The sequence below is a fragment of the Lytechinus pictus genome, unplaced genomic scaffold (genome assembly GCF_037042905.1).
Source record: "Lytechinus pictus isolate F3 Inbred unplaced genomic scaffold, Lp3.0 scaffold_19, whole genome shotgun sequence".
Taxonomy (NCBI): Eukaryota; Metazoa; Echinodermata; class Echinoidea; order Temnopleuroida; family Toxopneustidae; genus Lytechinus; species Lytechinus pictus.
In genome coordinates, this window is record NW_026974140.1 from 4,261,687 (window position 1) to 4,281,803 (window position 20,117).

Sequence of the window (20,117 nt, forward strand, 5' to 3'; positions counted from 1 at the left end):
GGTGGGGCCATAAAAGTTGTTCTTGAGCGAGCTGACGATTCTTTCCCGGCAAAAGCAAGCTTATGTAAGTTTTGCCCAACCTTTGCCCAAATTTATAAAAAAATGATAACAACAATAGAATAATAATGATGATAATAATAATTATGAGAAGAATATAAGAATATAGTAGTATTAATCAGTAATAACAAAAATATTATTATTATCAATCCAGCTAGTCATAATTCATATATCAATGATGTAAACCATCCTTAACATATTATCCCGGGGGGGGGGGGGGGGGGGGGGCAGTCAAATATATTGCTGTACACACACACGTGACCAAAAAAAGCATTTAAAGGGTTTTATTTTCAGTTTTGGACGCGGGCCGCGTGCACTCGTTAAGGGTATCAAAAACACCGATTTAAAAAAAAAAGGGGTAGTTTTGAAAAACTGGTCAATGGTCAATCGCAGGGTCAAACGTATTTAGGGTGTGTTTTTTTTTCCAAAGCTTTTTTTTTAAGACTAGCCAATTGTGTTTAGGGTATTTTTTTTCCCAAAGCTTTTACCCCGGGGTCATATTCTTAATTGCGACAACTTGTTTAGGGGCCAAAATAAAATAAAGCCTGCAAAAAACTTGTTTGGGCCGGGGGTAATTTTGCACACAGAGAAACTCTTTTAGAGTGTGTTTGGAAGTAATTTGGCCATGCATGTGTACAATGCAGCAATACATGGCCCTCCTTGCAGGCATATTATCTGCTAAGCAGCTCTTGATACTCCCTCTAATTCTCTCTCAGACACCGTATCAACAAAATCAACACATTCAGATCTATATAGAGGGAGAACCATGCATGCAGCCCTCTGCTCGTAGATGAGGCTACCCGGCAACAATGAAAGAGAAGGCACTAGGCCTCATTCCCGCTTCTCCTGGATGTGTGATGACAGTGTTCTCCTTCTTGTCAGATTTTGTTAAATCTGTATAACCAATCATGTTTAAAGGTAAAAGATAGTAGTTGTAGCACTGCTGAACAATTATTTCATTGAGAAAGTCTTAAACTCAAGGTTCAAGGGATTATAATGCCACCATGTTATCTATAGATCTAGTTCTGGTACATTGAAATAAACTTATCTTCGTGAAATCATAAAATCTAAAACCAGTGTAGTTCTGATGATCACTAACACAAAAAGGCATAGGACATATTGTTTGGAAAAATACCCCACTAACATTTTATGGAATTTCGTGCTTACTTTGTTCATTTCTCAGCAATTACACATTTTTTTTCCAGAGCCATTTGGCACATATTTTCTATTCATACACACAAACACTTAGGTGGTCATTTTTCTGATCGAACTCATTTTGAGATTGTTACCATACTTGGTATTTATCTTTAAGTGATGATACTCAATTATTTGCTATTTTCTTACTATGATTTTTTTTCGTTATTTCTTACCACCAAGAGAATTTCTTCCCAAAATGTTGCTTTTAATTTTTTTTCTGGGTCCCCCTCATTTATTAATTTGAATAAAAGTTCCTGGTATTCATCAAAATTCATCTGGAGATATATTATAGGATCTCATGCATGTATTTAAAGCCTCACTTTATTCGCAACCAAGCGAGTATATGTTCTGCCTGCACATATTGGACTTTCATACACATATTTCCCAAGTTTTATATCTTCACTAATGCAGCAAAAGTAAGTTTGAGCAATGTCTCTGTGACTTTGAACCCTGAGATCTTTTCCATGAAGCAAATTATTTCAATATGCCAAAAAGATAATAAATATCGGTGATCGTTTCCCTACATCATGCATAATGAGAGATGATCGATATCATTGCATGGGTTCTCTTTGGTTGCAAAGCTCCAAGGCCACCACACATAAGGTGTGTTCAATGCCAATTTTCAAATTCAAACAGCAACATGAAATATGATTGAAAATGCTATTACAAAATGTGAATATGTGAAACAAAGGTGTGCTCAATGTTCCCCAATCCCTTTCATAAAGGTAAATGTCTTTCAGATCACGATTTGGAGGAAAATTTAAATGTCAAAAAAGATGTTTGGAAACATGATCAGCTCAGATTTTATGACCTTCAGCATCGCGAATGCAACATTGAACACGACTGAGTTTTTAAATGTCTTTTAATTTGCTCTCGCAGTGAAAGCCTACACAAAAACCTGCCAGAATGGACCTTTCTTGTGATGGGTCCAACTCCGCCATAAAGCTGCGCTAACAAAAGCAGCAATTTTAAAGATGATTGACAGACAAACAGCTTTATATTTTCAACACTGAACGGTGCACCCTGATCGTGTTTGTGTTCGGTGTTTTGTAATAGTTTTTTCAATCATGACTCATGTTGCTGTTTAAATTAAAAAATAGACATAGAACACACCCTAAGTCACATACCCCTTAATCTTTTTTATTCCTAATGATAGCTGGACAAACATAACTGCCATTCAACACAGGTTTATTCAAGGTTTTAAAAATAGTGTTTATTGTTTTTGCAAGGCAGGAAGGATGACTCCACATAAATGATCTAATCTGCACATGAATGTATTAAAACATATGAATTTCTCAACAGAGGAACCATTTCCTAGTCAAATTATCTATTGAAAGACACCTTCTAGAGCATCCACCTTTACAGGCAATCAAAAAGCAATGATACTTTTCACAGTATACTACCTAATTCTTCAACATTGGATAAGCTTTACATGACAATGAACTGGGATTTTCCAGGGCATTTCGGGGGTGAAATCACCCGAGTCCCTACATAATATTTCCCCCTACATCTTTATGATTTTCCTCTTCCATTTATTTCACTTTGGTTTTAAACCCAAGACCAAGTCATTATGCCAATGCTTACTTCAATACAGGCCTGTTAAGATTCATTGGGTAAAACTTGAAATACTTCTCCCAGCAATCCACACAAAATAGCATTTATCAAATTCTATGTTCACCCCAGGCTTCAGATTGAATAGAACAAAACATTATGGAATAACTTTATTTTAGTTGGGAGGTGTTATTTTTATTCGTTTGTATTCTGTAGTTGGGATTTATAGGCAAAATAATACAAACACTTATCACTTCCTTCAATTATCAACCTTTCCTCTAACCTCTGATTCTATTCTAAGCATCATTCTTATAATAATATATTATTAGGAAGTCTTCCATAAATACATTGAAAATATCCACGAGGACATAAAAGTGTGCACTTTTTTGTACATTCATGTGCTCATGGTGACAAACTTCTGCAGAGAGTGTTTCAATTTTCAATGAAATACAGACTTTGCACAAAAAGAGGAGAAAGCATTTGAAAGAAATTATTCAATATCAGGAAGAAAAATTAAACATAAAAAAAAAGACTTTCAATGATGGAATATTGAACTTTTCTTATTTCTAGAAAACAGGTTTTCATGACTTGCTTCTAATCATAATTCTTCTTTGGAAAAAGAAAGAAGTCATTCATGAAAATAAGAAACCCAAAGTTCAATTCAACACAAAGGCATATACATGTAAAACATATATACCTTGCAAAATTTGATGCACTACAACACAATCACAAACATAATCAATGGTATATTGAAAGATTTTCCAATATAAGATAATGCACACAAAATAATTACCATTACCAATTTCAGTTCTTATCATAAAAAAAAAAAATATCAATGATATGTGTCTGATTAATGTATATCTTATAACCAATGGCCTGCCATTCATATATACACAGCTATGTGTATTTATATTGCAAACTATTTAAACCATGCTGTAGAAACATTTTATTGAAATCGAACATTCCAGCAAGCAAAATCAATAGAAACTTTGATATGTTACCAAGTCATACCCTACATAAAATAATTGTAACTGCATATCTTTCATTATGCACGACAAGTAAAAGATGTGCGGAAAGAAAATAAGTGCATAGTAAAAATAATATGAGATAGATTCCACTAGTTAAAAGTTCATAACTAATCAAAATGCTGTATTGTAAAATTGTAGGAAATAAATTAGGTACATTCTACAATCCATCATAGCATGTAATTTCTTTTGTATATCAATATTTTCTTTTTAAAAAATCAAGACAAATATATTCAAGGGGGGAGCAGGGAGGAGTCTACTACTTGTAAGATGTTCTCCCTTTATACAAGCTTACTTTCACATTTTGTTTAAATCAGAAGACAATTCAAATTACCAAAATAATGAAGCTAGTCATTCATAACATATTGTTATTCATGATCCATCAGAATTTTTCTGTTAAAATATTTTTTTTCTTCAATGACATAACATTTTCTACGAATGGGCAGTGTAAATAACAGTTTCCACGACTGATTTCAGGAAAAAGTTGAGGGCAAAGCGTTTATGAGGAAGATGAATATTGGAATTTGAATTACCAATGGTGATTTTACTTTCATTTGAATAGAAAAATTATGCTTAATCAATATAAATGATTAATTTGCAAAACAGACATTGCCCAATTGACATAAAATCATTGGAATAGAGTGGGCATAAATACTACAAAGAAAAAACGACATAAATAACATTTATATGTGTAATGTGTGAACACACAGAAGCAGGGGGGGGGGGCTAAGGGGGCTTCAGCCCCCCACTTTGAAATTTGACAAATTAAACTGTTGAACAATAATTTCTCTTGCGCAAAAATATTTTATCACAAATTTGTGAGTACTGAATATAAATGGCAACTACTATTATACCATCATCTTAATGTATTTTTCAAATAATTTGTATAAAATAAAGCTATTTTTTGTAGTACTATTCACAATGTATAGAAATATATATGTACATTGAAAGCAAAACATAATTATAAAACAAATAAATACATCAGAACATCTGAACAAATTAACATTCTCCAATCCATATGATCTAACCTGAAAAAACCTCTCTTCAAATAAATCTGTCAGCAAAAAACAAACAAAGTAAAACCAAATTAATGGAATATGAACATTTTCATCACTAAACAAATTAAGAAAAAATCTCACCGGTAAAGGGACAATGAAATATCTATAGCCTTTTGAGGCAGAACATTTACAAAAATAACACAATATCATGTAAATGTGAATAAAAAGGTGCATGATATATTGATATATGCAAACACATTTGTCATAATATGAAGATTGAGTTGCATTATTGTGAAATCTATTACAAAATTTGCTCTAATTCATCTGCCTATGATTCAATCAACTCATATTTCAACTACTCATCAGGGAAAGGGTACATTATTTCTTCATAACAACAAACATTCAGTTTCTGAATAACATTCCAGCACTCTCTAACTTGGACAGCAGGCACATAAAACTGCTGCTGAATCAAAAGTATCTAGTTCCGTCAATTCCTAAACATGCATTTAATAAATAGCATTATAATAATTTCAAATAATCTCCATTTTAAGTGGCAATATGAAATACTGAGTTTGTTAAAAAGCATGAAAAAATATTGAGACATACAAAATATAGTAATTGTCAGCAATAGACTAATATGTATTGAGCTGTACCAATGCATATATTGTGCATCTTGCTAATATGGCATACTCAATGCTAATTTAAAACATTTGAATTTTGAATTTCAGTGGAGATGTTGTTGGACTATATTTCACAAGGTCAAGGAATCATATCCCAGCAGGAAGTTACATAAAAAGATATTTTCCTGCAAGCGAATGCTCCTCAAGTGTAATCTACTTTTATGACTTCATTTTATTTCATGAGCTACAACACATATATATTTAAGTCAGGAACAATTCATGAAGTGGCGTAATTGAGTGAACAAAACTCTAAATCAAAGGATGATGGCAATTCATGTGTAGAATTACAATCACTTATAAATATTGATTTCATATCTTTACAACAGGACCAAAAAGTAAGCTTTCTGACATCACTTTCTATATTTCAATTCAACCTAATCTCAAAGTGATTCTTAATGCATGTAAAGCTTTGTGATACATGCTCCATATATGAGACTTTATATACTGAGTGAGCCCCCCAAACTTGGTTCCAAGAACATATAATCAATATACAAATGGTGCACGGATGTGAGTGCACAGATGTGAGTGCATCAGTAGGTTTTGTGAGCATAAGGTAACTATGGAACTGTTAAAACCCACGAGGCGCAGCAGAGTGGGTATAAACTAGTTTACATAATTACCGCATGCTCACTAGTCCTACCAATGCACAAACAAACCTGTGCATCATTTGTTTTTATAGAATGGTTGAATTTTTCGGTGAAAAATCAATTTTTCAAAAAAACCATTTCGTAAGTAATTACCGGACACATGGCAAATTTACGGATGCACGGCTGGCCATGTGGCGGCAATTACTTATGAACGGTACCCATTCGATAATCACCAATAACCTGAATAGAATACTTGAAAAATCAAGATCATGACAACACACCGTGATGTCACTTGTAGACATCAATATAATCATGCAACCATCTCTCTGTAAGAGTAGCTTGATAATGCCTCAATGCCTCCTGTAAAGTGGTGGTGTTCCACTAGGAGTATGGATGGGTTCAAGATACTTTTATTACACAACCCTGTCAAAAACAACTTAATTCAAACATAAAAATTCAAATCAGAGGACACCCTCTTCATCTTCCTCTCGAAGTAAAGTGATGCCGTAGCCATCCCGCGACCTGTCACCTCTCCCCATGGTCCTTCGCAACCATGATAGGCCATTGCTGGAAGTCTGCATGTTGACTTCAATGTCGTCCGTTGATAAAGGTTTGTGTTTGTTGACGGTAGGAAGCCATCGTGAGAGCCAAAGGTGGTGCTGAGGAACCTGTTCTATGTCTGGCTTCTTGTAACTGTATATAGAATAAATAATCACATATCGAAGGGGTATGTCCTCTCGAACACGAGTATAATAATGATGATGATGGTTACACTTACACAATCTATTTGAAAACAATGTTATTTGGTAGTGTACTTCAATGCTTTTGTTCCTTGTCAACAGTATGGATGCTAAATATTTCACTGCTCTTCATCCTCAGAAAACAGCACTACAGAAATTCAATCATTGCTATCATTATAACTCTTATTACAAGTAGCAGATGAAAAATATACCAATCAAGTGGGCATATCTTATGAGACTACACAATCAAAATGTTGCATTTTGGGTAAGGGATCAAATACAGAGTAGTTCAAAACTGCACAAATTAAATTCCATTCTGAGAGTTGGTCAGCATTTTAGAGCAAGAAAATATAAGATTGAGTAGGCATTCATATGGGAAATATTAATAAGAGCATTGCAATCTTCTTATAGTTGCAGTCTCTTTTGATTTTACAGGTTATCAAATCACAAAAAATATGATTCTCTTCTTTAGAACAGGCAGTTTTAGACCAAATATGAAATAAATATTGGCCCTCCCTCAAGTTTATTTTACAAGCTGTTTCATGATAGAAAAAGATAGACTACAGTGTTGAATGTAGCATTAGACATTATCATTAAGGGCAGTTTATATGCCCATGGGATATGCAATATTTGGTAGTTAACTATTGAGATCTCATGTTATCTACCGAATAGACTTACAATTTAAGTAGAAGTGATGATGTAACAACAGATACACTTGACATCGCCATGGCACCAGCTGCCATCCAAGGTTGAAGGGCTATACCCCACTGCATCAACGCACCTGTAAAGAGAATGATATCAGAGAGAACATTACCACAATCAATAGGTAGAAAGTAAAGCATGGCACCAGCTGCCATCCAAGGTTGAAGGGCTATACCCCACTGCATCAACGCACCTGTAAAGAGAATGATATCAGAGAGAACATTACCACAATCAATAGGTAGAAAGTAAAGCATGGCACCAGCTGCCATCCAAGGTTGAAGGGCTATACCCCACTGCATCAACGCACCTGTAAAGAGAATGATATCAGAGAGAACATTACCACAATCAATAGGTAGAAAGTAAAGCATGGCACCAGCTGCCATCCAAGGTTGCAGGGGTTTAACCCACTATATCAATGCACCAGTAAGTAATATAACTATATTACAATTGATAAATATGAATCAAACTATTGCACTAGTAGACACTCATATTTACCCAGAAGGAGGAATAGTGTCTCCTTTAATTTACTTTTATTTTTAATGGTAGCAATCCCACATGAAATGATTAGAGAGAGAAAATGTACCAAGAGTAGACTTTAAAGGTAAAAGAAAGTAGTGTAGTAGTAGTAGTAGTAGTAGTAGTAGTAGTAGTAGTAGTAGTAGTAGTAGTAGTAGTAGTAGTAGTAGTAGAAGTAGTAGTAGTAGTAGTAGTAGTAGTAAATAGTCAAATTCAAATTTCACAAAAATAATCAGTGTATGAAAGAGGCTTAAACAGTCTCTACACTTTTGTAAGATTGTGATTATAGAAATATAAAAAACAAATAGAAATCACCTTCTTAAATTATTATAGTTTTAAAGCTTTATGCTTGCTCAAAAAAGTATATATCTCATAAAAACAAACATGGACAGGATATTTTAATGCAAAAGACAAAAAGAAAACACAAAATATCATTAGAGATCAAGTCTAATGAGAGAATAAACTGAAAGTATACATTACCTGCGGCAATGGGAATGGCAATGATATTATAGACGAGAGCAAACATGAAATTGATGTGAATCCTTTTAACAGTCTTATGTGATAGGTCAATGGCTGCGACCACATCTTGGAGATCATCCTGAATATAAAAGATAGGTCAGAGAATAATTTCATATAGCTGTTCTTAACATCAGGCATGGCTTTATAATAAAGACTGGTATGGTCTTGCAACATTTGCTACTCCGCTAGTTTCTCTGAAGATATAAAGGGGGGTGAGGGTTGTGATAGGGTATTAAGTTCAGGTACATGTAAGGATTAGGATTGATGTTAAAGGAGAAATATATTGAAAATCGTAAAAATGGAGAATCATATATCAAATCAAAGGCGAAAATAAGGAGAACACGATGATGTACATCATTTATCATGGAGACCGATGGAACTCAGTTAATTGATAGTTTAAAGTTCTCTCTCTGAATGCTTCAAACACGCAGAATTACGTCCGCGAAATTGGGGATTTTTTATGACGTCACTTTCTGTACGAGAGGCGTGATTGGCTCTCCCACGTGAAGCTCCACTTGCATGCAAAACCTGTTGCGAGGGTACGTTTTCTCCACATTGTCACTGAATACTTCGCGATCACGAAATGAAAGAAAACCCAGAATTTTATCTAGATTTGGATTTTCAAATTGATGATTTTGAAGATGAAGAGAATGATGATGAAATGAACAACAAAGTGACGTAGTTGGAGGTAAATTGGGGGAATTACGCCGATGATGATGAGTCGGACAATTCAACTTGCAGCACGATCACATGCCGATTCGCTACCTAACTCATGCAGCATGCTAAGTGCTAGCTACACCGCGCGGGCCAAATTGAATTCATGAAAATGAATTACCACACTGTCCAGACAGAGTCTCTTACCTCTGTGACTATGAAGAAGGAAAATAATGATAAAACTGTACTTACAAACAGTCAAGTGAATGTAATCCGAACCTGAAGGCAACTCAACGAATAGCAGCAGACGATATATGCACCGACGATGAACTTCATGTGGCTGGGATAGATTGTCACTCGTTCTGTTAGATGTAATTTTTATCTCATTAATTTGACAAAATTACGAAAATCGGGGAATTATTTATCTATATAAAAAAAAAGTAACATCTCGTATAATTTCTAAATTACGATAAAACATTTTTTGAAGGAAAACGTTGAGGTAAATTAAAATTAGATGTAAAAGATCCCCAACATGCGTAGCTTGATTGAGAGCTGTGCAACACGTGCATAGATCTACTCTCTCAGCCAAGGCGCGATCAAGCAATACGGCATGTTTGTGATTTTGATTACGATCACATATACGAGCTTTTAAAAGGTTTTATCGTAATTTAAAAAATAATACGAGATGTTACTATATTTTTATATAGATAAATAATTCCCCGAGTTTCGTAATTTTGTCAAATTAATGAGATAAAAATTACATCTAACAGAACGAGTGACAATCTATCCCAGCCACATGAAGTTTATCGTCGGTGCATATCGTCTGCTGCTATTCGTTGAGTTGCCTTCAGGTTCGGATTACATTCACTTGTTTGTAAGTACAGTTTTATCATTATTTTCCTTCTTCATAGTCACAGAGGTAAGAGACTCTGTCTGGACAGTGTGGTAATTCATTTTCATGAATTCAATTTGGCCCGCGCGGTGTAGCTAGCACTTAGCAGCTGCATGAGTTAGGTAGCGAATCGGCATGTGATCGTGTTGCAAGTTGAATTGTCCGACTCATCATCATCGGCGTAATTCCCCCAATTTACCTCCAACTACGTCACTTTGTTGTTCATTTCATCATCATTCTCTTCATCTTCAAAATCATCAATTTGAAAATCCAAATCTAGATAAAATTCTGGGTTTTCTTTCATTTCGTGATCGAAGTATTCAGTGACAGTGTGGAGAAAACGTACCCTCGCAACAGGTTTTGCATGCAAGTGGAGCTTCACGTGGGAGAGCCAATCACGCATCTCGTACAGAAAGTGACGTCATCAAATTCAAGTCAATTCGGAGACCGATGCGAGGCATATTTCGGAGAGGCATTTTGAGCGTTTTTTAATCGGCGATTTTCACCTTATGTATTATTTTCGTTATTTTTGAATGACCCACTAATAATCCCCACATCATTACCTTTCCATTGACATATAATAAGACCACATTCATAATCAATATAGTTCTCCTTTAAGGAAAGTTTTGAACCTTTTGCTTAGTGTGTGCAGTGTCAGTAGGAGCAATTGTTGCAGGAGCAAATGTAATGGATCCACATGGCAACCCCAAGAAGCCCAAAAAGTGTCTCACCTAATTAGCTGTAGTAAAAATATTACGATATTGAATTACAGTTTTTCGAGGAAATACAAGAAAAAAATGAACATTTTACATACAGTCAGTTTGTTGATGTTATGAAATACTACAAGCTCACCTTTTGACACTTCATATTCTTCAAGCTATGTTTGGATTTACAAGTAGCTTTATAAAACTGTAGATTACGTTGTGCATGTCTTAATGAACAAACTGAGTGTAATGTGCCAATTTTTTTTTAACATTTTAACTTTAATTCAAGTTATCCAATTGAAAACTTTTCTTTAAGTTCATTTTTTTTTTTTTTAAGATTATGTCTGTGTCAATCTTGGAACAAATTTCTGGGAGGTAAAAGATGCATGAAAGAAGAAAAATCCAATAATCCAACCAAGCTGTGATTAAAATGATTCAGAATCCAATCGCTGGTCATATTACATTGATCATAAAATCATGTGCCACTATAAATAGCCCAATGAAACATTTTTAGATATTTGACAAGATTCCTTCCCCCCCTGAAAAAAATCAATCATATTCAATTGCTTATTAAAGAAATCAAATCAACTATTTTCACAATAATAACAAAATAAATTTGCATTAATCCTTGTCATATCGTTAATCGAATTAAGTCTAATTTCCAGTTTCTCTCTTTACTTACTCTGATCAAGACCACATTGGCTGCCTCTACAGCAACATCTGTGCCTGTTCCTATAGCAATACCGACCTCAGCTTGAGCCAAGGCAGGTGAGTCGTTGACCCCATCTCCTACCATGGCGACAAGATGACCTTTCTTCTGAAGTTCCCTGACCTTATCCACTTTGTGTTGAGGAAGAACTTCAGCAAAGATGTGCCCAATACCAACCTATCAAAATGAGCATGAAATACAACAAAGTAGTTGATAAGAATCTATCTTTTTAATGCCAGCCTATTATAACATGGAAAAGGTGGAAAGAGCACAGATTGAAAGGACTCCCTCTCTTGACTTGTAGACCTGCCAACCTTGAAGAACAAGCAAAGGGGCAGAAAATACAGACACACAATACAGACAAATCATTATGAGAGAATTATGGCCTTTCAATTTCCTCTAATGATAACAGCCCAGATAAAATTATATCATACTTATATTTCTCGGAAAATTCTATGTGTTTAGAATACATAATTAAAACCCCTTATTTGCATACTAATTTGCTGTAAAAAGATCATCTGAAGATGTTGCTGTGTTGCATACCAGAGTCAAATGAAACGCTTTGCCTGATACAGGAGTAGGATAATTCAGCTTTCAAACATTATTCATGCTGCAAGGTCATTTCTATTCATCTCATTCTTCAACTGGTGATTTTTTAAGTATTATGTATGCACAAGGTTTTAGACCTTTAATAACTAAACCTACACGCTTAGCACATTGTTCTTTTACTTGTATTGATAACATATTCACAAATGTATTAGATAAAGATATAGTGCCTGGTATACTTTTTTCTGATGTTTCAGATCATCTACCTATTTTTCATTTCACTAAAGCATTTGATCTTATTAATACTACAAAAAATAGAGATCACTATGCGTCTACAGAAGTTAATTATTCAGATCTTTTATATGACCTGTATAAAGTGGATTGGTCAAGGGTTGAAAAGGCGATTGACCCTAATATTGCATATTCAAATTTTATCGAAACTTTTACACTCTTGTACAAAAAACATTCCAAAAAATCTAAATTATCTGCAAGACAAAATAAATATATCCCAAAGAAACCTTGGATCACAAAAGGTATTTTGAAATGCATTGCAAAAAAACAAAAACTTTTTAGTAATTTCTTACGCAGATCTTCTGTATATAATGAAGCGAGGTACAAGAAATATAGAAATATACTGAACAACATCATACGTTCTAGCAAAAAAGAATTTTACTCACGAATACTGACAAACAATGTAAAGAATATAACCAAGACTTGGGAAATTATTAAAGAAATTATGGGAAGTAAAACTACTTCGAAACTACCCCAATATCTTGATAGTCATAACAGACGTATTGATGATGAAGGTGAAATGGCTAACATGTTTAATTCTTATTTTTCAAGTATCGGACCAACTATTTCAAAAAAGATAAACAAATCAAGTAAAAGTTTTCATGAATACCTTAATAATAAGTCTTTCAATTCACTTTTTCTACTTCCTACAAGTGAATCTGAAATTATAAATATCGTTCATGATATGAAGAATACAGTGTCATGTGGTCATGATGATATAAATGCTAAACTTACAAAGAAAATAATTCATGGTATAGCTCATCCTTTAACTGTCATTTTCAATCTTTCAATTTCAACAGGTACTGTACCCGATGATTTTAAAACAGCAAAAATTATCCCTGTATATAAAAAAGACAATAAGCACCTCGTCGATAATTACCGCCCAATATCCCTATTGCCTACATTCTCAAAGATCCTTGAGCGCGTCGTTTATAAAAGACTTTACAACCACTTAATGCACAATAACATTCTAATACATGAACAATTTGGTTTCCGCCAGTCCTACTCTACAGAAAAGGCATTAGTGTATACTATACAACATATAATACATTCTCTCGACACAAAAGAAATTCCCATGGCTATCTTTGTTGACCTCAGCAAAGCCTTTGACTCACTCGACCACAATATACTACTCTATAAGCTTAGGCATTACGGCGTCAGAGGTGTAGCATATAACTGGTTTCAAAACTACCTTTCTGATCGCAAACAGTTTACTTTTTTTAATAATACTAAATCTAATATTTTGCCAATAACATGTGGTGTCCCACAAGGAAGTATACTAGGTCCTTTGTTGTTTTTAACTTATGTTAACGATATTATCTATTCCTCTAAAATATTAAAATTTGTACTGTATGCAGATGATACTAATATCATATTGTCACATAAAAATGAATCAAAATTGATTGAATTAACCAATAGTGAACTTCTGTCCGTTGCAAATTGGCTTAAAGCAAATAAATTGATGATTAATATAAATAAAACCAAGTACATAATATTCCGTTCATTCAAAAAACATTCTGCCCCTAATCTCACAGTTAAAATAGATAATACTGAAATAGAAAATGTTCACAGCATAAACTTTTTAGGTGTTACAATCGACGAAAGACTAAATTGGACAGAGCATGTTAATAATATTCATGGGAAAATAAGTATGTACATAGGTATTATGCGCAAAATTCGTCATTTCATACCTTTAAAAACCTTATTCATGTTATATAATGCCTTCATCTTGCCGTACTTAAATTACTGTGGAATAATTTGGTCAGGTACTACTTCAAAAGACATTAATCGGCTATTCGTTTTGCAAAAGAAAGCAATTCGGCTGTGCACAAACTCGCACTACCTTGCTCATACTACTTCTCTTTTCAAAAACTTAAATACATTAAAGCTCTCTGATTTGATTAACCTGAAATTGGCAATCTTTATGTTTTCTCATTTTAACGGCTCACTACCTCCTATTTTAGATGATTTATTTTCTAACAGTAAATTTAAGCACTCATTTAATACACGTAATAAGAATAACGCTATCTTGCCACATTGTCGTATATATCTCACTCAGCGTAACTCCATCATCTTTAAATGTACTAAATTATGGAATGCTCTTACATCTGAAATAAAAAATATACATTCACAATATGCTTTTAAATCTAAATATAGAAAAATTATTTTATCTGCTTATTGATTCTACAAAACCTACACAAAACATTTTTTTTTTTGTGTGTCTGTTGTTTGTAGTCTGGTTGTAATTGACCTATTGTAGATTTGATTGTTCTTTTATGTTCTTGATTTACCATGTCATAATGTATATTTTGTATGTAAGGGGATCACTGTTTAGCAAGCCATAGGCTTTTGTTGTGATACCCATACACATTTTATTGTATATATCTGCTTTGCATTTTATGAATTATTAATAAATTGAATTGAATTGAATTGAAATTGAATTTCTCAAAATCTCTGACTTTGCCAAGGATGGATGAAAGGGAAGTGATCTGACAGGCCCTCCTGTGGTTGGCTGGAAACCCTGTCACCTTGGACCCCATTTCATAGTAAAATCATAACTTTGCTATTAATGTAATAATGGCAGAATTACAATTCTTTATGAAATGGGGTCCCAGAGCTAGAACTGTCTTACCTGTCCTGCAATGGCCTGAGCAGTCTTTTTATTATCACCAGTGAGTAGCATGACATCGAGGTTCATCTTCTTCAAGGTACAGATAGCAGCTGCTGCTTCAGGCTTGACTGCATCAGCTACACTGATCATACCTACCAGCTCACCTGAGGGAAAGAGAGAGAGATAGGGAGAGGGGGATAAGAGAATGACAAAACCCCAGATAACGTAAGCATACAAAGGAAAGAAGCCGAACCGATTCCAGAGAAGAGAAGCAAAAGACAAAAGAAAGGATGAGTAGGAGGAGAAAAGGAGGTTGAATCATTCAAAACTTATATTGCCTCACTTCTTATCAACAAGAAATTAAATAGAAAAAAAAATCAAATGCAACTTTCAGTGTAATGATATATCTATAAACAATGCAAAATTAATACTGTTATTTGAAAGTGAAAGGGAAATAAATATAAGGGAAAATGGTTATGCCAGTAGAACTAGATATATAAACAAATTCCCTGTGCAATTCCTATGAGAATACTTTCTATTATAATTGTATTTTGTACTTTGTATATTTAAATAATTCAAATATGTGAATTCAGTATTTACTGCAAGACATGTATTTTAATAAATCATGAATCGAACTGAAGTGATATGAAAGACATAATCCTTACCATTAATTGCCACTAAGACAGCAGTTTGCCCGAGCTCTTCCCTTGCTCCCAATGAAGCATCAATCTGATCAGCCATTGGTACAAAGTTACGATGCATCCACTCACGGTTGCCAATAGCAACGACATAATGATCAGTCTTAGTCCCTTTAGAAGCAGCGACATGTCCTGTCATAAGAACAACAAAATTTTAATAACAAAATGATGGCTTATGTAGATGACTGATTAATTGCTGAAACTTTTAAGCATTTTAAGTTTTCAGCATAAACAAAAACTATGACTGTTTACTTTTTTTTACTAGGTATGTAGATCTTAAAACCTACAAGTAATACACATAGTATATAATAAATAAGTTGTAGTGTGGCAAAATCATGTAATAAGTTTCTCCAAAGGCTTGACAGTGCAAAGCAATAATGCAAAGGGATTGCTGTCTCTCTTGTTTAACTGACTTAGTCTACCCCATGTCTATAACTTTGAAGAAAATATATACCCCCATAGAAATATACAGTAAAACCAAGCGCAGCAATCGATTTCTCTTTTCTTCAGATATTAGTCTCATGGATAAATATTCAGGGAGGCAATGTTCCATAAAGTCCATTAGCCTGTAATGAAGACCATCTTCTTTGTCTTATTATGTGAGTGGTCTTTACACACTAGTTTGAACAAAAGTCACATAACCATAAAACAATCTCAGCTTACCTGTGGACTCTGAAGAAATGACAGCTGAACCTCCATTGCTCCTGCTTGGAGATACCACATCCACAGTGTTGTTATCAATCTCAACCCTGACTGTATCCTGGCTACTGTCCCGAAGCTGACGACTTAGGAGGAGTTCTAGGGAGAGGGCATCGACGGAGCACTTGATACCACATCCAGGCACAACCTGAAACTCACTGCACTTTGCAAGGACACTGGTTCCAAACACCTGTAAGGGATGCAGTCATGTTGTAGAGTACAACATTGAATTTAATGGACATATAAAAAAAAAAGTGTACTGAAGTACACCATAGTCCAATCAGTGGTAGAACTTAAGCAAGTTTAATGTGTTGGATGCATGATTTTTGGTACTGATCATCATCAAAACTGTCTGGAATAATACCATTGTTTTTTTAGGGAAGGTTGCAATGAATATGAAATCAAAAATTCAGAGTAAAGGAACTTGAACAGAAATTATCATAAATGGTAATTAACCAAAGCTACGCTTTAGATTTAAACCATGGTTTAACTCGAGACACCTTTGATTATGATCATAGGTCATGGAAAGTGGTTTGCCATATTCATTTCATAAACAAGCTTCCAACAAGTGCTCTTTAACTGCCATTAGCATTGTATAGCCAATTATTAGCTTTTAATGATATTCTACCCATCGCAGCTACCTATGATTAGTATTTGCATAATAAAATCTATAACTTGCACACAAGCAAAAAAGCAAATAATTGCAACTGGACAGCTGAAATGACAAACTGTTCACGTAAAACAGACTGTATTATAATACAATTAATAAAAGTAAATAGTGCTTGTGACAGGTTAGGCACTCATGAAACGATTGTGACAGGCATCTATAATTTATGAACATTTATCTCAACTATCTTGTGTAACTCAAATTGAAGAAAGGAATTACTGCATAGTGGTCCATTATTCTACAAGATAATTAATCATGAATCTGTTATGAACCTCTTTAGCTCTTGATGCTATTGCTACTCCTACTGGATGTTCACTACCCATCTCTGCTGAACCAGCTACAGCCAGGAGTCTCTCTGTAGTGTAGGTCTCTCCCTTGAATGCTGTCACATCAGTCACAGTAGGTTTACCTTGGGTGATCGTTCCTGTCTTGTCAAAGACCACAGTCTTTACCTGGATAAAGATACAAGGAAAGACAAGATATGGTAAAATGTTTCTGGACATCTAGGATGGGATCATCTTTCCAGGACCCCATTACATTAAAGTCAAATTTGTGGTAACTTTGCTATCCATTGGTAACTACCATGGTAGCAATACTCAACAGCAAATCAAATAAAGGATTCCATGGAAGACACCATTAGGTGGCAAAGGTTCCACGATAATAGTAACTTTTATGCAACAGGCCCAAGACCTTTGCCTCTGGATTTATTTTTTTCTCTTCTGGTTTTATTTCAACAGGGTAGCCTCTTCAGATGACAGATTGCTCTCACTGATTCAATGAAATAATCTCTATTAGCACCAGGAGAGCATTTCATGAAGAGATTTCACAGTGATTTTTACCGACTTTTGTTTTACGCTACGTTAATCCGAGCATCTGATTGGCTAATAAGAAAATTAGTCAGTTAAAAATTACCAACAAGACTCGTTATGAAATACTTGCAGTTAAATATGTCCAAACAGTACAACAAGCAGACTTGAATTGTTTTTAGAAGGAAACCTTAGTTTTATACCAAATTCCTTTCTATCGTGTCAATAAAGCAACTACTCACCTCTCAATATCAAGTGACAAGGCAAACTATATGTATCACTACGGCAAGCAAAATGTACATGCTATCTTTGCTCAGCTTCTCTTCAAAAATTATATTTTGCCTATTACTGGTCACCAAAGGTGATTATTTGCTTTCTACTTCACCCAAAGAATTCCTCACCTTATGAGCTAACTCCAGAGGTTCCCCTCCTTTGATGAGTATGCCATTGGTTGCTCCTACCCCGGTCCCAACCATTACAGCCGTAGGGGTGGCCAGACCCAGTGCACAGGGGCAAGCAATGCAAAGAACTGCAATGGCACATTGGAAGGAGTACTGCCAGATCATCATTGTCTTGTCTTCAGGTAATGTCTATACATTTAGAAATCAGAAAAGGGATCAAAACAAAAGCTTATGTCAAACGAAAAAAATACATCACACATATTGGAGACATGCACATTCCTATTTTAAGTCAACCCTGCAAAGTCAAACTCACAGATTTAAAAAATAGTATAAGTGAAGAAAATGTATTGGAAAAAAGGATAGGAAATTTTGAAGAAAGATTGAGGAAGATGAAGACACTAAAACAAGACTTATCTCTATGTTTAACCAATTTCTTACTGAAACGGGAAGGTCCCTGTATGGAGTTTATGGAAAACTGTGCCATTGCCAAATGCAGACCTAGGAATGTACATCAAGGGCAAAGCATGTATGAGCCGAAAAGATGTAGTTGTGGTTAAAACGATTCCCAGTTCTCTTTACAAAGCCTGGTGTCAACAAAACTTTCATACCCATGAAACCTCAAGACAGACTGCCTTTAAAAAAATGTAAAATGCATAAATAGAAATACTACAGTTTTTTCGGCAAAACTATAAAAGCTTTAAATTTGTTATGAATTATTGTAATTTTATAATACTCATCATCAATCATAATCATCATCGTCATCATCATCATCATCATCATCATCATCATCATCATCATCACCACCAGCAACACCATCAACACAGCCGCCACCATCTTCCCCCACTACCAACGACGTTCATCACCCCCGCCACCATATCCACCACCACCACCACCAGTAACATGTCTATCATCAACACCACCACGACAATCCATCACCAACACCACCACTGCAATGTATGTCACAACACACATCATTACCTCCACCTCCACAAACACCTTCATTTTCATAGGTCTATTGTGTTCATTGTAAACCTTACCTCTGAGCTTGATGGGTGCACCATACCAGAACCAGACAATCCCATAGCAAGGTGACAAATGAGTGTTATCAAGGATATGATAACAATACCAGGGACAAAGTATGCTGCAATGCGATCAGCTAACTTCTGGATCGGAGCCTGTAAAAGAGAGGAACATAATGATTCATAAACATCAACAGTGGTAAAATAGCCTATGCAGGCTTTATCATAGAATATTTGAATTCCAAATTCGAATATTCATTTTCATCCAACAAGTAATTCATCCAAATTGTACTGTACTCTACCAAGGTGAATGAAAGGGGACCTGGTTAGAAATTATTCCTTGAAACACAGTGTGTGCTGCATTTGCCACTCTGACGTACATTTGACAACTGCTTAATGCAATAAGCTATGTTAATCCATCACACTTACAGAATTTAAACTGTTGGCTGCTAGATAGAAAATTCTATCATTGAAATTCAATTCATACTCATTATTCTCAATTCAGTACTTGGTTTTTTTTCTTCAAATCACGATCATTCACAAACATTCTTTTATCAGGATCATAAGTACCAGTATTAAAAATCAAAACTGAATTCTCTTTTAAAGTGAAATTACATCTGGTGCTAAAAGTCTAACCTATTTGTATAACTCACCTTGGATGTCTGTGCTTCCTCTACTAGTTTGACAATGTTTGCTAGAGTTGTTTCTGCACCAACATGAACGGCCTTGACATGCAGAAGCCCATTCTGATTAATGGTTCCTCCTATAACAGTACTCCCTAGCAAGTGAAAAAAAAATTACATGGTGAACAAATCAATAATCTCTATAATCATGCTGTAATAACAATC

The 20,117-nt window shown here is 34.7% G+C and overlaps 1 protein-coding gene across 2 annotated transcripts in view; it reads right to left on the reverse strand.

Moving 5' to 3' along the window:
• Window positions 1-2,441: 2,441 nt before the first annotated feature.
• The window catches only part of LOC129261007 (copper-transporting ATPase 1-like), a 40,292-nt gene continuing 22,616 nt past the window's right edge, over window positions 2,442-20,117 (reverse strand). The window contains exons 11-21 of one of the 2 annotated variants that reach the window (XM_064114222.1): window positions 19,923-20,047; window positions 19,288-19,425; window positions 18,251-18,439; window positions 17,316-17,495; window positions 16,341-16,566; window positions 15,645-15,809; window positions 15,001-15,143; window positions 11,505-11,708; window positions 8,534-8,651; window positions 7,514-7,616; window positions 2,442-6,788 (exon numbers count right to left, since the gene is read on the reverse strand). In XM_064114222.1, coding sequence (XP_063970292.1) covers window positions 6,557-6,788; window positions 7,514-7,616; window positions 8,534-8,651; window positions 11,505-11,708; window positions 15,001-15,143; window positions 15,645-15,809; window positions 16,341-16,566; window positions 17,316-17,495; window positions 18,251-18,439; window positions 19,288-19,425; window positions 19,923-20,047 — 1,823 coding nt within the window. In that variant the 3' untranslated portion in view covers window positions 2,442-6,556. Of the gene's footprint in view, window positions 6,789-7,513; window positions 7,845-8,533; window positions 8,652-11,504; window positions 11,709-15,000; window positions 15,144-15,644; window positions 15,810-16,340; window positions 16,567-17,315; window positions 17,496-18,250; window positions 18,440-19,287; window positions 19,426-19,922; window positions 20,048-20,117 lie in introns of both variants that reach the window. The other variant, XM_054899033.2, reaches the window with a different exon arrangement.